Source organism: Suncus etruscus, chromosome 1, assembly GCF_024139225.1.
Source record: "Suncus etruscus isolate mSunEtr1 chromosome 1, mSunEtr1.pri.cur, whole genome shotgun sequence".
Classification (NCBI taxonomy): Eukaryota; Metazoa; Chordata; class Mammalia; order Eulipotyphla; family Soricidae; genus Suncus; species Suncus etruscus.
Window position 1 is genome coordinate 1,383,011 of NC_064848.1, and position 17,840 is coordinate 1,400,850.

General features: G+C 43.0%; 1 protein-coding gene across 1 annotated transcript in view; it reads right to left on the reverse strand.

Moving 5' to 3' along the window:
• Positions 1-7,692: 7,692 nt before the first annotated feature.
• The window catches only part of NRG4 (neuregulin 4), a 55,092-nt gene continuing 44,944 nt past the window's right edge, over positions 7,693-17,840 (reverse strand). Inside the window, 3 exon segments of the mRNA XM_049781994.1 lie at positions 7,693-7,780; positions 11,596-11,734; positions 11,737-11,744. Coding sequence (XP_049637951.1) covers positions 7,693-7,780; positions 11,596-11,734; positions 11,737-11,744 — 235 coding nt within the window.

The window sequence follows — 17,840 nt, forward strand, 5'->3', positions numbered from 1 at the left end:
ACTGATATAAGCAATTTGCCTGCCCTAGAGCAAGGTAGGGTGGGGGAGATGAGGGTAGAGGGCAAGAGGAGATGTTAATGAAGGGAAGGTTGCACTAGTGAAGGATGGTGTACATTGTATGACTGAAACCCAACAATAAACAATTTTGTAACCATGGTGCATAAATAAAGCAATTAAAAAAATAGTTTAACAAACTTGAAAGGGGCCAGTGATAACACAGCAGTAGGGATTTTGCCTTGCTTGCATGTGGCCAACTTGGACAGATCCTGGTTTGATTCCCAGCATCCCATGTGGTCCACCTGAGCCTGCCAGTAGCAATTTCGAGTGAAGAGCCAGGAGTAGCCCTGAGTGCTTTCAGGTGTGACCCCAAAACCAAAACAAGTATGCAGATATTTTACTGCAGACATCTTCATTTATTGTTTTTTGTCCACTATCTAATCCATATTAGGACCACTTTGATAATAAACAATCCAAGGGCCGGAAAAACAGCATGGAGGTAAGGTGTTTGCCTTGCATGCGGAAGGATGGTGGTTCAAATCCCGGCATCCCATATGGTCCCCCGAGCCTGCCAGGAACGATTTCTGAGTGTGGAGTCAGGAGTAACCCCTGAGTGCTGCCGGGTGTGACCCAAAAAACAAACAAAAATAGAAGACAATCCACTTGGTGGGTAATAGTGAAATGATTGACTTGATTTTCATTTGTAGAATATGGATAATCCGCTTAATAAAAATCCTAAAATAACTATTAATAAAATTTGTTAAGTAACACCTATGAAAATTATCAGAATGTTAGCTGTTTTAATATTTATACATATGTGCAAGACTTGTATATTTCCTTACTGCCATGTGCATCTGAGAAGTTACAAAAAACATACTTTCCTATAAAATAGAAAACATTGGTCAAAGCCAGTAAACTTCATTTGATATATTTCGTTTTTGTTTTGGGTCCTACCTGGCTATGCTCAGGGGTTACTCCTGGCTCTGCCCTCAGGAATTAATCCTGACAGGAGCAGGGGACCATCTGGAATGCTGGAGATTGAACCTTGGTCAGCCACAATCTGCAAGGCAAACACTTGTATTGCTTTAGCCCTTCATCCAAATTTTGGGGATGAGTGTACAGGGTGTGGATTCATATATGTTTTGGCCATACCCGATGTGCTTAGGGACTCGTGTAGTGCCAGGGATCAAACTGGTCTCTTCAGGCATAGCATATGCTCTGGCTTTTTGATTTAATCTGATTCCTGTAGCATATTTCTTTCATAAACATTTATATAATGAACTGGGAGATGGTACAGTGGTTAGGCACATGCGGTCCGGCACCCTGAGCACAAAATAAAACAAACAGTATTATGAACACAGGAGATAGAGCTCAGTGTTAGAGCACTTGACTTGCATTATAAGGCCTGAGGTTCAGTTCCCAACACTGTAAAATAATAAGGTAACTAAGAAAATGGAATGATTAACAAAACTTCCACAAAATCCTGCTGTAGAAGGCTTCACTGGTAAATCCTACATGAGTGACTTGCTTTGGAGCAGTGCTCGGGCTATTCATAGCTCTATGCTCAGTTGCTCTCTGTGGTGCTTTGGGTATCATGTGATGTGGAGGATCAAATGTGGGATTCTTGTATGCAAAGCATGCCTTAGGCAGTTGAGATATCTCTGGTCCTGGACCAAACATTTAGAGAAGAAATAATACCAAACTTCAAAAAAAAAAATATCAGGAGAAAGGAACATGTACTAATTCATTCTACACAGCATTACAACATTACCAAGGTGACTAGCATGTTAAGAACGCTACCAAAGCGGCCCATGAATATTGATAAAAACACCATAAAGAAAATATTAGCAGGGGCTGGAGAGACTCTTGCAGGTAGGGAGCTTGCCTTGCCAGGTTTGATATCTGAAACCCTATATGGTTTTCTGAACTCCACTAGGAGTGATCCTTAAGGGCTGAATCAGGAGTAAGTCCTGAGCACTACTGGTGTGGCTCAAATTTAAAACAATAAAAAACAAGAAATGAGAAATATTAGCAAACAATTTAACCAGCAGACACAAAATTTACACACTTTGACCAAGTGGAATGATACCTGTAATGCAAGGATGAAAATCAACAACAACAAAAAACACACTACTACATTAGCAGAACAGATAGGAGAAAACCACTATAGTCATATCAAATGATACAGGTGAATAATTTGACAAAGCTCAAAAGTCTTTGATAACACTCATTAAGTAGGAATATAAGGGGGGAAATCGCACCTTAAGATAGTAAGACTACTGGGCTGGAGTGACAGTACAGCAGGTTGGGCACCTGCCTTGCACACATCTGAGTAGGCTCAATCCCCATCACTGCATCTAGTCCCCAAGCACCTCTTGGAGCGAACACAGCAGGGTGTGGCTCAAAAGCAAAACTAAACCATAGCAAAAGGCTACATGTGGGAACTGGTGAGAGTAGAGAGGTTAGGGTGCATTAATGTCAACCCAAACACTGCAAGCCTTCCTGAGCATCACCAGTTGTAGGCTTGGAGGCTCTTGCGCTCAGCTTGGGAGTTCCCCTCTACAGGAAGGTTTCCTGTGAGACCCACAGCTAACAAAATCACCAGAGGTTTAGAACTTTGCCTGTAGGATCAGGAATGAGATAAGAATCGCCAGAATTTAGATCAGTGGAACACAGGGTGCTCACACTGGATGACGCAGAAACCAAGATGCATGTCAGGCCCTGTGTGTGTAATGGCTTTCAGACCAGCCATGGGTCCACTGCCTGCCTTTCTGCCTCATGACTACTTCACAACTGCCTATTTTCATGCCTCCGAAAACCACTTTTGTCACTACTCAGTTCTGGTGTCACCTCACAGTTGGAAAAAGCTAGAGACCACTCTTTGCTCTGCGCTAACCACCCTGTCCTACTGCTTCTAATAAGACGAAATCCCACATTCTGCAAAACCTCACTCTAAGGATGGCAATCTTTTGAAGGAGAACAGGTTTGGAGCTTTGTGAGTTTGAGACCCCTGCTGGAGTCTTCGGGATTTGCAATAGCTTCTCCTTTTCAGATAAAGTTCCTTCTAAGGTAAACTTTTTTTCACACAATACTAAAGGTGTGTTCTTGAGGTAGCCTATATTAGTAAGTACTTTTCAAATCCAGAGGTAAAATGACCCTCCTCTATCTAGTCCTCCTCCATCTAGTCCCCAAGCACCTCTTGGAGGAAAGGCAGAGATGGGTGGGCACTTCTCCCCTGAATGGCTATGCTGACAAATGACTTCAGTTGGGTTTTTGTTATTGTTGGTTATTTTATTTTATTTGGTTTTTGGGCCATACCAACTGTGCTCAGAGGTTACTCCTGGCCCTGTGCTCAGAAATCACTCCTGGCAGGCTTGGGGGACCATATGGGATGCTGGGGATCGAACCCGGGTCCGTCCAGGGTCGGCCACATATAAGGCAAACGCCCTACAGCTATTTGCCCCGTCCCCGGGTTTGTTTGTTTATTTTAATCAACTGGCAGCTTCTCTTCATGCAAAGTTGTATATTTCTGTACCTATAAAATTTGCTCATTCCTTGCCTGGAAAGATCTTGGGGTCCTCATACATTACTGAACATCTCTATTTAGTTGTGAGAAAACTTGGCTCTGACTTAATGGGGGAAATTATATGTGAACCAATGCAGCAGGTGAATACTGGTGCCCTCCCTCCCTGCCGGCCTCTCTTCTGTCCATGGGACAGACCCCCCTCAATTTCCAACCACACAGAGTTCCCTCATCTGCAACTGGCTGACGTTTACTGAGGGGTGAGGGAAGGACTATATCTTTTCACTTACCTGATTGTGTTTTATTTCCTGCTTTTATAAGCAAGAGCAATGATTTGGTTCACTTGGATGTCTTCACTGTTCTCATGAACTGTGAATATAACAAAAAAGATGTTTTCACCATATGAGTTTTTATAGGCACATCCTTCTTTTTCATTCACAATTCTTATGCCCATATATGATCTGCTCCTTCAAGTTGTGATGTGAAGAGTTGAAGCCTAGAACATTCTAAATAAGGCAGCACCTTGTTCTCAGTTGCACTTTGGAATGCAGAAGCATTATGTCAGCATAGCCATTCAGGGGAGAAGTGCCCACCCATCTCTGCCTTTCCTGCTTTCCTGCCTTGACATGCTGGTACGCCAATATGTATTAAGCCACAGCCAAAGTGTGAGACACTTGTACATACTGGTGTCAACATGATAAAACTGTGGGATATGGCTCCATATGCACAACTTTAAAAAATAGAATTTAAATAAATTTATGAGAGGACAGAGCCAAAGTACAATGGGTAGGGCATTTACCTTGCACACAGCTGACCTAGGTTTGAACCCCAACACCCTAGCTGCCAAGAGCAATCCCTGAGCATCGATGAGTAAAGCCCAACTAATCTCCAAAAAAGGGGGGAAAAAGAATTATTATCAGTGAAAAAAAGTGTTATACAAAACAATATTTGTATTGTTTTGGGGCATCATGCAGAGTGCTCAAGGATTTCTCCTGGCTCTGTGCTCAGAAATCACTCCTGGCAGGTTCAGGGGACCATATAGGATGCTGGGGCTTGAACCTGGGTCTGTCCCGGGTCAGTGGCATGCAAAGCAAACACTTTACTTGCTGTGCTATTGCTCTGGCCCCCATCAGGAAGTGTCATATACCTATACCAGGTGTCACATTAAAATTTCTTGGGTAGGGGCCGGTGAGGTGGCGCTAGAGGTAAGGTGTCTGCCTTGCAAGCACTAGCCATGGAACAGACCGCGGTTCGATCCCCCAGCGTCCCATATGGTCCCCCCAGCCAGGGCGATTTCTGAGCACTTAGCCAGGAGTAACCCCTGAGCATCAAACGGGTGTGGCCCCAAAAAAACAAAAGCAAAAAAATTCTTGGGTAAAAGGGGTTGTAAAGGGCAAAAGAGATAATAGAATGAATAGGGTACTTGTCTTACATCAGTGGTTCTCAAATAGTGGGGTGTGCCCCTTGGGGCACGTAAAGGGGGGCGCGTTTGACCTCAACACCGTCATAACAAGCTAAGCCCCGTGTTTATGTCTCTGTATGTCTTTGGAGCTGAGAGTTGCTATGTCCTGCTTCAAACTCTGCATCAAAAAGCTATGCATTGCAAAATGTGCTCATTGTAGCCATTAATCCAGACATCACTTCTGATTAAAAAATCAGCTCAAATTAGTTTATATATTTTTGTTTTGCAGGTTAAAGGGTTTTTTGTTTTGTTTTGTTTTTGTTTTGGGGCCACACCCAGTGGTGCTCAGAGGTTACTCCTGGCTGTCTGCTCAGAAATAGCTCCTGGCAGGCACGGGGGACCATATGGGACACTGGGATTCGAACCAACCACCTTAGGTCCTGGATCGGCTGCTTGCAAGGCAAACGCCGCTGTGCTATCTCTCCAGGCCCAGGTTAAAGTTTTTTTTAATAAGATACTATTTACAGTTGCGGGGGGGGGGGGGGAGGGGGCGCGAAAAATGTTTTCTTCCTAGGGGGGCATGACAGAAGTTAATTGAGAAGCACTCCTACATGCAGCCAACCCGGGTTTGAGCCCTGATATCCCCAGGGGTCCCTTGAGCCCCATGAAAAGTGAGCCCTGAGCACAGCTGGGTGTGGACCCCAAATCAAAACCAAACAAATAAAAAGGGGTTTGCAAGTGGTAGAAGTTTCAGAAACCCTGTCTAGACTATCTCAAAGTTCTTAGCAAGGGATAAAGGAACTTCCTGCCAGGGCTCTTGAGAGGGGCATTAAGGACTGCTGAGCTGTGCGCTTCCTTCCTTGCACTGGACTTTAGAAGAAACCTTCCTGTTTCCCCCACTGATTATGATTGCAGTGTGCGGAGGAAAATTTCTTCTACTACTGCTTGGTTGAGAGATTTTTACTATGACTGGAATGTTGACCTTTGTCAAGTACTTCTTTTGTAGCTAACAAGATGGTCTTGTACTTTGGATCTTTCATTCTATCAGTGTGGTGCTTCAGATGAATGATTAGCCTGTGTTAAGGCCAGAGGCTAATCACTGTGGCTGGATGTCAAATTTACCTGCTGAATGCTGGATTCGTTTGTATTCCTGAGTTTTGATCTGGGTGCAGGTACAGTTTGATTCTTTCAATTCTGTCTGTAGGTTTGTAACTGAGGACTGAATCTGTTCCACACTACTGGATGTTTTGCCCAAGGCCTTCAGAACATTGAGGTGTCTCAATTGTATTACTGGGAGTAAACAGTTTTCCTGTTCCTGTTGATTTCTAGGTGTTCCTAGTTTTTGTTTGTTTGTTTGTTTTCAGGAGATCTCCCCCACTAACCAAAAGCCATTTTATTACTTTCTTGTGGGGATACACACAGTGGGTCTCCTTTGCCTGGTCGCTCTCTGTGGCTCACTTTCCTGCAGAGCCCTCTTCCAGCATTCTGTCCTGGGAACTGGAACTTTAATCCTTTCAGATTACAGCTCGATTCTCAGTTCAGAGAGTCTGCCGGGATCAGCATGGCCCCATCTTGTCAGAGTCCAGAGACTACTCCCTCTATTCATCTGACACACCTGGCTCTCTTCATCCATATCTCTGTTTTCAGGGACCACAGTCCTGTACCTTTACGGTGCCCATGTTTTGAAAGCCACAGTTTCCTTTGCAATGTCTTCCCCCCGCCCCCCTTTAAACAGTTCCCAATAGGGAATAAGTCCCTGGTTATTTTATTTTGGCCAGAAGCAGAAGTCTCAAGATACTTTCAAACATTAACTGGTCTACAATTAAAGTTTCCCAAAGGCCTGTTTAAGTCTTCTTTTCTAAAAACCAGACCTCCTCAAATTCCTTCTAAAAAATCCAGTCTCTGGTGGCTGGAGCTCAGTGGATAGGGTGTTTGCCTTGTACTCACTGGCCGTCCTGGGTTTGATCCTGGCATCCCATATGTCCCCCAAGCCTGCCAAGAGTAATTTCTGAGTGCAGAGCCAGGAGTAACTTCTGAGTACTGTCAGGTGTGGCCCAACCCCACAAAATTAAAAAAAAATCCTAGGAAGTGGCCCTGGGGCCCTGAGTGCTGTTTTGAAGGCTTAAAAAATGTTTAAAAGGGGCCTGGAGAGAGAGCATGGAGGTAAGGCCTTTGCCTTTCATGCAGAAGGTCATCAGTTCAAATCCCGGCGTCCCATATGGTCCCCCGTGCCTGCCAGGAGCAATTTCTGAGCATGGAGCCAGGAGTAACCCCTGAGCACTGCTGGGTGTGAACTAAAAACCACACAAAAAATGTTTAAAAGAAAAATAAAGAATCCAATCTTTTCCATGCAGGTAACTCACCGATGGTAACATTTTTAGGTGTTTAGAAAACATGGTTTACTTTGGGGAAAGGGATGACTGGTATCAGATCACTAATCGGAGAGTCATTTGCAGGTAAAAAAAAAAAGTACCTAAGGGCCAGAAAAATAGTACCAGGGCGTAGGGTACATGTCTCCATTCTGCGGATGCAGGTTTGATCTTTGGCACTGCAAATGGTCCCCTGGATATAGTCAGGAGTGATTCTTGAGCAGAGTCAGGAGTCATCTCTGAGCACTGCTGAGTGTGCTCCCCAAACCAACCAAAAATCACAAAGAAAAGAGGTACTTAGAATGAAAGTCACAGAATAATTTGGCAGACGGCCTCTCTGGACAGAGCCTGTCTCTACTGGTCCCAGCCCGTGGGTACAACCTGCAGCGCTCTGGTGAAGTTCACTCGCCATGATGGGCACCAATGCTGCTCATCTCTGTCAGGTTCATATCATAATGGATGGAACTGGTCCTCTGAAAGGGGCATTTCCTGAGGAGAAAAACACGTGGGAATGAGACATGGGCAAGAAGAGCAGGAAGAATTCTGACACTAGATCAGCAGAATGCCACAACTTTTCTTGCCAACCTATCTATCATTCACCCTCATTCTCACACAGGCAGGGCAGCAGGAGTCCTCTGAAGACCTCAGATCAGCGCTGCCATTTAGTCCATTATCCTTTACAGAGCAGCTGCATTTCATTTTTTCATTTTTGGTCTTAGGGTCACATCTGGCAGTGCAATAGGTTCACTTTTTGCAGGCTCTGGGGCATTTAGATTTCTAGAGATCAAACACAGGCTGGCTATACACAAGGAAGTGCCCTACCCACTCTACTATCGCTCTGGCCCCAGAGAAGCTGAATTTTAGAATAATGCTATTTTGTTCTTTTATAAAAACAGGTTGATTTCCCTTATTAGTTGGGGCCCCTCTGTGACCCTCTGTGGGTTTAGGCAAATATTTTATTCCATGGAATTTGTTGTTGTTGTTTTTGAGCCATACCCGGCAGCACTGGGGTTACTCCTGGCTCGGAAATCACTCCTGGCTGGCTTGGGAGAACAAATGGGATATCAGAGATCAAACCTGGGTCAGTTGGGTGCAAGGCAAGTGCCCTACCCATTATGCTTTGCTCCAGCCCTGACCATAGATTTTTTTTTTTTTTTGCTTTTGGGCCACACCCAGTGATGCTCAAAGGTTACTCCTGGCTATGCGCTCAGAAATCGCTCCTGGCTTGGGGGACCATATGGGATGCCTCGGGATCAAACCACAGTCCATTCTAGGTTAGCCTACTGCAAGGCAAACACCCTAATGCTTGTGCCACCACTCTGGCCCTTGACCATAGGATTTTTTGTTTGTTTGTTTTGGGGTCACACCTGGCCAGCGCTCAGGGGTTACTCCTAGCTCTATGCTCAGAAATTGCTCCTGGCAGGCTCAGAGGACCATATGGGATGCCGGGATTTGAACCACCAACCTTCTGCATGAAACGCCTTACCTCCATGCTATCTTTCCGGCCCCAGACCATGGGATTTTAATAACAGCACTTGTTATTTGTATTTCTTGGGTTTGGGGTTTCAGAGGACATATATGGTCAGCTGAGCAAGCACCTTAACCCATGTGCTATCTCAGCCCCTTACCAACATGGATTTTTGTGGGGAGGAGGGCTTGGGTTACTGCACCCAATGATGCTCAAAGATCATTCTTGGTGGTGCTTGGGAGGCCATGTGCAGTGCTGGAGATTGAACTTAGGTCAGCTGAGTGCCAGGCAAATGCCCTACCCACTGTACTATCTCTCCAGCAAAAAAAAGGGGGGGTACAAAAGTATTTTAAAGGCTGTGCTTCATCCTTATGGTCTTATGATCATTTACTGTAACTGCATCTAAGTGCTCATAACAGAACAATAACAGCAAAGTACTTGTGGGAAAGGAAAGGTGCTGGGATATGGCTCAGTGGCTCTGTATCTGTGAGGACTCAAGTTTGATTCCCATAACTACTTGCATGGTTGCTGAATGCCAAAACCAGTATGATCCCATCTCATGTACATGATAAATGTGTGTGACCTTTGGACTTGGCAATGACAATAATAATAAGGAGAATAGGGGACACTCTAGGCAGTATAATGTAAGATTGGAATATTCTTATTTCACTTTTTTCCCCAGTGTATCAGTGCCCAACCAGTTCCTCAATGAAAATGAATTCAAAACCACTTTCACCACAAATGAAATGCTGTAATGCTCTCTAATACACTGGTTTCTCCTGAGACTATTGATTCTGGCCTAGATAGCAGCATGAATGGGCTATGACTTTGTATTTCACTCAAAGATAGCACTCAATAATTACTATCTTTCAAAAGATCCACCACTTAAAGTAATTCCAAACACTAGTGGGCATAAAAACAAAGACAGTGAACAGAACGTGGTCTCGTTCTAGAAAACATCTAATTTCTTTCCTCATTTTTTTGGTGGGGGAAGGCACACCCAGTGCTACCCAGAGGTTACTTCTGGTTCTGCACTCTTCTGCAAGCTCAGGAGACCATATGGAATGCCAGGGATCAAATCTGTGTTGGCTTCCTTCAAGACAAATGCCCAATCCACTGTTCTAGATCAAAGCATCTTATTTCTCACAAATACATTATTTGATCTGCCTACAAGAGCCCAGATGTCTACATTTTGAGTATAAGCAATAGCCATATGGAATTTGTCAAATTAATCTAGTTCTTGGCATTAAGACACGTACAAGCGATAACACCTCTCTGTTGGTGTTATGATACAAAAATGAAAAATAAACAGACCCAAGTATGCTACCATCGTACCTGAAAAGTATTCAAGGATGTTATTTTATTTATTGAATTAATTTTGGTTTTTGGGCCACACCTGGTGGTGTTCAGGGGTTACTCCTGGCTTTGTGCTCAGAAATCGCTCCTGGCAGGCTCAAGGGATCATATGGGATGCCGGGATTTGAACCACCATTTATCTGCATGCAAGGCACACACCCTACCACTGTGCTCTCTCTCCGGCCCCATAATCTAAGCTTTAATACAACAAAGTCTGGTCTCCTTTGATAGTTACTGGGGTCACACCCACTAATGCTATGCTCTGCACTCAGGAATCAGTCCTGGTTGTGGTTGGAGGACCATACAGGATGTTGGGGATAAAACCTAGGACAAATGTATGCAAGGCAAATGCCCTACCTGGTATACTATCTCTCTGGCCCCAGAAAGGTAGCTCGCTTTGAGCAGGAAGAAATTCTTTCAGGTGATAGCAGGTAGATTTGAACTGCCACACTGACTTTCCTCTAAGTCTTTAGTCTGCCTGCTCACTAACTAGACTTTTGACCTGTCACCCTCCATCATTCCTTGAGATACATTTGCCTGTCTCCTCCTCCATCCCATGGTATTTTGCTTTTCAGTAAAACATGAATACAGGAACTCTGTGAAAGAATCACATTGTGTTCCCCACCATTCACCAAAAGCCTAACTTGAGGCCCTACACCTGAATGTGACACTATTTGAAAATGGGGGTTATGTGGAGGGGATTAAGGCTAACTGGGGCCTCGGGATATGGGGGCGCTGATGCCTTTACAGGCAAGTCAGAGAAATGGTCATCTCATTACATTCTTAGGAAGAAGATGGGGCCATAGACAAACAAGAAAGGGAGGTAACACTCCTGAATAGCTCCACCTTGACCTGAACTGCCAATTTCCAGAAGAAGGAGGACACATGATGGAAGCCTCCTCTCTGGCAGCCTGAGCAGGGTGCATGTATCTGTGTAGGCGTGAGTAACAGTGCAGATACACTCCTGAAAACAGAACAGTGGCTATTCCCTACAGTATATTACTTTCATGTGTTTTCCCCTTTGTTTAAAAAATTCACTCAGAAAAACTGTCTGGCTCTGGGGTTATTTTAGATTTTAAGGTATCCACTTTTATTAATGAATGGCTACAAGACGTTTCATTTCAGAAATACAATTAGGGAGTGATGGTACAGTGGGCAGTGTGCTTGCCTTGCACAGGCCTGACCCGGGTTTGAGTCTCAGCACCCCATCTGCATCGCTCTGAGCCATGCCAGGAGGGCAGAGCCACACCAGGAATAAGTCCTGAGCAACAGTGAGCGTGACCCAAAAACCAAAAATAAACAGTGATGATTTAAGATCCTTCCCAAAGTTACATTGTAATTTAATAACAAAAATCCTATTAGGGAGAGAACTCGAAATAGAAAACACTCTGGAGAAATACCTAGAACCAAAGGGTACATTAATTATGTATCATATTCTTCATTACTTTTTCTTGTGGGGGCCTCTTTCTATTTCTGTTACCTGCAGAGGAAGTAGAGGGCTCCGATGATGAGTGTCCCGATGAGGAAGGTCAGGGCCACAAAAATTGCGGACAGGTCACTTTTAGTCTGGACGCTAGTGCTCAGGAGGAAGACCTCTTCACACCGTGCTCCTGTATATTTTCAATGCATCTACAAGAATAAAATTTCAGAGAACAAATTGCACTCTCTCATCCATTAACTAAGACAGCAAACAAAAGGTTTCCAGCTGGTCTGGAGGAAAGGGAAATACATTTTCATGCTTTCTGAGGTGCTCACAGATCCATTGTCAGAGGAAGTTGGCATTTGCGGTCTGGTCTTTGCAGTTTCCTTTCCTAGTTTTCAAACCACTTTAGAGACCAGGGAAGTCAGAGAAGATTCTGTCCTGTTGTTTTCTAGATTTTCAGTGATGAGATTTACAGCCTACACTTAAATCAGATTTATCTGACATTTGTTCTATCTTGTGTAGATGTGGGGTGACATGAATTTTCAATGTTGTTCATATCCTACTTATTAGCCAATCATTCCTTTTCTCACTGTTTTTCTCCCTTAATATAGGTCAAGTGTATATAAAGGGCAGCATTTCTATTCTCCAGTGATCAATATATAGTGGTCTACATGTATTAGACATAACATGGACTTCATACACTGAAGTATCTGGTAACTACTTATAACTGCTATACAGTAGTTCTACTCTCAACCTTATTACTTACCATCCCTTCTATACATATTTTTTCATTTGTTACCTATAATAAATTGCTTTCAACTCTTTAAAATAACGATGACTAACCTGTATAAGATTTGGTCTTGCTCATCATTTTCCCTACCAATATGTTCAAAGAGTTTTGGGGCCATATCCAGCAGTGGTCAGGGGTTACCCTTGACTCTGCACTCAGATATTGCTCCTGGCAGGCTCAAGGGACATTATTGAATGCCAGGGATAGAACACAGGTCTGTCCTGGGTCGGCTGTGTACAAGGAAAATGTCCTACCACTATAATGATAATGCTATCACTCCAGCCCTCAAAGAGTTTTTTTGTTTGTTTGTTTTTGTTTGGTTTTTGGGCCACACCTGGCGATGTTCAGGGGTTACTCCTGGCTGTCTGCTCAGAAATAGCTCCTGGCGGGGGCCGGGCGGTGGCGCTGGAGGTAAGGTGCCTGCCTTGCCTTCGCTAGCCTAGGACGGACCGCGGTTCGATCCCCCGGCGTCCCATATGGTCCCCCAAGAAGCCAGGAGCAACTTCTGAGCGCATAGCCAGGAGTAACCCCTGAGCGTCACAGGGTGTGGCCCAAAAACCAAAAAAAAAAAAAAAAAAAAAAAAAAAAAGAAATAGCTCCTGGCAGGCACAGGGGACCATATAGGACTCCGGGATTTGAACCAACCACCTTTGGTCCTGGATCGGCTGCTTGCAAGGCAAACGCCGCTGTGCTATCTCTCCGGGCCCCTCAAAGAGTTATTTAAAAAAGAGAGAGAGAGAGAGAGAGAGAGAGAGAGAGAGAGAGAGAGAGAGAGAGAGAGAGAGAGAGAGAGAGAGAGAGAGAGAGAGAGAGAGAGAGACATATAGGACTCCGGGATTTGAACCAACCACCTTTGGTCCTGGATCGGCTGCTTGCAAGGCAAACGCCGCTGTGCTATCTCTCCGGGCCCCTCAAAGAGTTATTTAAAAAAGAGAGAGAGAGAGAGAGAGAGAGAGAGAGAGAGAGAGAGAGAGAGAGAGAGAGAGAGAGAGAGAGAGAGAGAGAGAGAGAGAGAGAGAGACTGGGGCTGGAGAGGTGGTGCTAGTGGTAAGGTGTCTGCCTTGCAAGCGCTAGCCAAGGGAGGACTGCAGTTCGATTCCCCATATGGTTCCCCCAAGCCAAGGGCAATTTCTGAGCGATTAGCCAGGAGTAACCCCTGAGCATCAAACAGATGTGGCCCGAAAAACAAAACAAAAAAAAAAAAAAAGAGAGAGAGAGAGACTGATATGATTTAATGAGAATGACACTGTTTAGCACCAATTCAAATTCAATACTTTATAGTTTCAGTTAAAGGAGTATAGTAACTTAATATACACTATTATATAAAGCAAGTCAAGAAGTTGTCAAGTAAATTACACTTATCACTGATAATTCTGTATAAAATATATACATATACTTGAAGGCTTACTACTTATTGAGTAATTCTTTATGCTGGTATTGTCAAGTATAGAATTACTGGTTCTACTATATTAACACTCTTTATTACCTCCTATCAGTTGAGGAAAATTTTTTGGGGGGCCCACCTCGGCGGTGCTCAGGGGTTATTGCTGGCTTTGTGCTCAGAAATCACTCCTGGCTCAAGGGACCATATGGGATGCTGAGGATTGAACCCACATTCGTCCTGGGTCAGCCATGTGCAAGGCAAACATGCTACCACTGTGCTACCACTCTAGTTCCTAGTTGAGAAAAGATTACAAAAAATATTTTTTTAGTATTTGGGCCACATCTGGTGGTGCACAGCAGCTACTCCTGGCTCTGTGCTCAAAAGTTACTCCTGGAAGACATAAGGGATGCCAGGGATTGAGCCTGGGACAGTTGCAAGCAAAGCAAACACCTTACCTGATGTGTTATCACTCTGGCCCCACATATTAAATGTTTTCTTTCTCTCATGTCTGGAACTAATATGGGTACAGAACTAGGAAATTAAATGAAGCTAATAACTAGCAAAGCTTTCATAATTAGGGCTAGTACAGAGAATTAATATTTAGAACATATAAAAATGTTTTATTTTTTATTTATTTGAAAGATGTTTTATGAATATCAATCCTCCCTCCTGTATAAAAGTAGTATTACTAGTGAAAGTTTCCAGTGGGAATATTTAGTTTGAGCAAAGAAATAATCTTGATTGTCAAACTACTGACTGAAGGGAGCTGAGGAGACTCAGAAAGGAAAAATCAAAACAGAATATGAATGGCAGACTGAAATGAAAGTGAAAATATTGAGGAAGACAGAGTTATATCCAACTAAATGAGGGTAGTTTTATCCACAATTTTAAGTCAATTAGGTACATGTGGGGGAAAATAATTTATTTTATTTTATTTTTTTTGTTAGGGGGGGAAATAATTTGATTAAAAGAATTTGTCTCAGGGTCAGAGGGAAAGGCAACAGGCAAGGTGTTTGCCTTTATGCCTTTTATGGTCCTTCGAGCAGTAGTGATCCCTGAGCACAGAGCCAGGAGTAAGCCCTGAGCACTACCAGGTATGACCCATCCCAAGAAAAGAATTAATCTAGTTCTCCTCTGTGGGGAGCCGAACTGATGGAACCTAGAACAAAGGTGCCTCAGAAATCCCTGACCTTGTTACCCACGTGACCAGAGGCACCCATGCCCTGAGGACAAAGGAAATAGACAAATACTAAAGTAAATTCAAAGCAGCCCAATACATCCAGCCAGAAAGAAAATTATAAAGCAACTTGCCTTTGTGTTAGCAAAAGATTAATATGATTACAGCTGATGTTTTATTTATGCTTGCTGAGTAAAATTTATAAGACCCTGTTTGGATCTTGTGCTTTCAGTACAAACATGTGCTCAGGTCTACCCCTTTACCCCTCCTCTATTACCTGCCCCCAGCTTATGCTAATGAGTGCTTGCAGTTGTAATTGGTGGAAACCTGTAACACCCTCTGACGTATTTCGCCCTTAAAAGCTGATCTCCCCGGCAATAAAACCCTTTTGAACAGCATGTGTTGTCTTGAAGATTTTTCTTACTAACTTCTTAAGTTTTCTTCACAGATCGGACCTGCTCGAGTAAACCCACAAATTACTAGCGACCCTCATTCCCACACCCCCGCGGGTCGGGGGTCCCCCACCAAGGTTGCACTCCTCTAACCTTTATCTGACCCTTTATCCTAAAAAGGGAGTAAATAACCCCCTGCCACATTCATGCACATAAAGCCAGCACAGAAACCACCATAAAATCAAAACATATTATCATTCCAAAACAAGCAAAGGAAGGCATTCTACACATTAAAAACAAACCAAAAACTAAATTTAGCTGGCAAATTGAGTTTTCAAAAATATATATCTAAAGTGATCAACAGTAAAAAAAAAAACAAAAACAAAAACAAAAAAAAAACAAACTCATTTCGATTTTAAAAATAGAACTCAGTAAGTAACAATTATTTATGACTTCTGGAGATTTTTAAAGAAAAGATTTAGGTACTGAAAAATATTACTCTCACAATTTAAAAACAACTCTCAAGTTTGGGAAGCCACGTGAAGTTGGGGGTCGCATTCATTCTGGAAAACAAAAGCAAGTCTCTCAAAAACAAAACAAAACAAAACAAATAAGAAGACTAATGAAAGAAATCTGGAAAGGAGGCAAAATAATTATTCCTGATAAATCTTTTTTTAGTTTATAAACTCAAATTTCTTAACACTGTTAACACTTCAAGAAAAAAGACAACCAACTATCTGATGTCATTATAAATGTCTGATCTGGATGATAGGAAATGAGTGGGAAGGAGCCTAGCAAGGAAGAGCCAAAAACACAGCTCATATTGTAATGTAAGTGAATAGCAAAGGGCATATCAAGGAGACCCACTAACCTCAGTGTGTTCTGTTGTACAGAGGGGCAAGAAAAATACCTGGTCTTGTGGGAAAGTCAAAACTGATGGTATTTTTGATCAAATTCCACAACACACATCCTGTTACTTTTTTTTACTAGCAAACCAGAATCTAAGAGAAAGGCAAAGAGAAGTTGAAATACTCTGTTAATCCAAGAAATATGAGCCCCAAAGTATGTTGCTACCCAAAAAGAATGGATAACACAAAAATGCATCTTAAAACTTTAGAGATTTTGTTGTTGTTATTTTTTTTAAATGTAAATGCTTCCTAATTATAAGAGTGTATGAAGATTCCACTTCCACTGGTAGTGCCAGGATCAAACCCAAGATCTTACATATGCAAGGCAGGTGCTCTACCACAGAACCACATTCTGCCCTAGTTTTCTACAGTTAAAGCTCCAGATTATTTATTATACGACCTCAGTTTCTGCATAAATATCACCTTTCAAGTAAACACAGCCTTGGGTAAGTGTAAACGAGGGTGAATTATGAAGCTCTAGACAGAAACTTGGTAGGTTTAGTTGAAACAAAGCCAGAAAGGTAAGGTGTTGTTGGCACCAGCATTTTACACAGAATCAAGTAGCCATTGGTCTTCATCTACCTTGCAAACAATTATTTCTGGATTTGACTTCTGCACAGACGAGTATACAGCAGACAACTGTGCTATCTCTTAAAGTAACTATTGAGCACTAAAGATCATGATATCTTCTTAGATCTGAAAGATGAACGTGGGAAGAGCTTCAAGTGCTCAGTTAGTTGAGAACTTCCAAAAGGCATAATCCGAGTAAGACATCTTGTATTCTTTCTGGCTGATTACCCAAAGACTCAATCCGTCTCTTTGCCCAACAGCTATGTTTAGTATATGAGCTGTGAAACAAATTATGATACGGCATTCCAGGTATGTTTTTATGTTAGAAGAAAAGAATTAAGTTTTATGCATCTGAAGAAACACAGTGCCATTTAACTTCAGGAAAGAATAAAGGATTTGGAACTAGAGAAAACTGGTTTCTTGTCCTAACTCTCCTCTTGTCCTTGGGCAAGTCACTAAACTGTAGAAGACTAGAATCAAATGACATTTTTGTCAGTTTTTTCAGAGTACCTGTACAGAATCAAATTAAGCATTGCCTACAAGTACTTAAACAATAAATCACAATCCAAGTGAGAATGAAATAAACGTCAGCATGCAAGGGCCATATTTACATTTAAAGTTGGTGGGCAGTGGCCTATGAAAATTTATAGTCAGAAGAGGTCATCAGATTATTTCTTTTTTTTTTTTTTGGTTTTTTGGGCCACACCTGTTTGATGCTCAGGGGTTACTCCTGGCTAAGCGCTCAGAAATCGCCCCTGGCTTGGGGGACCATATGGGACACCGGGGGGATCAAACCGTGCTCCTTCCTTGGCTAGCGCTTGCAAGTCAGACACCTTACCTGTAGCGCCACCTCGCCGGCCCCAAAATTATTTCTTTTGGCTTTTTTTTTGTTTTTTTTTTTTTTTTTGGGCCACACCCGTTTGACGCTCAGGGGCTACTCCTGGCTAAGTGCTCAGAAATTGCCCCTGGCTTGGGGGGACCATATGGGACACCGGGGGATCGAACCGTGGTCCGTTCCTTGGCTAACGCTTACAAGGCAGACACCTTATCTCTAGCGCCACCTTCCCAGCCCCCCAAAATT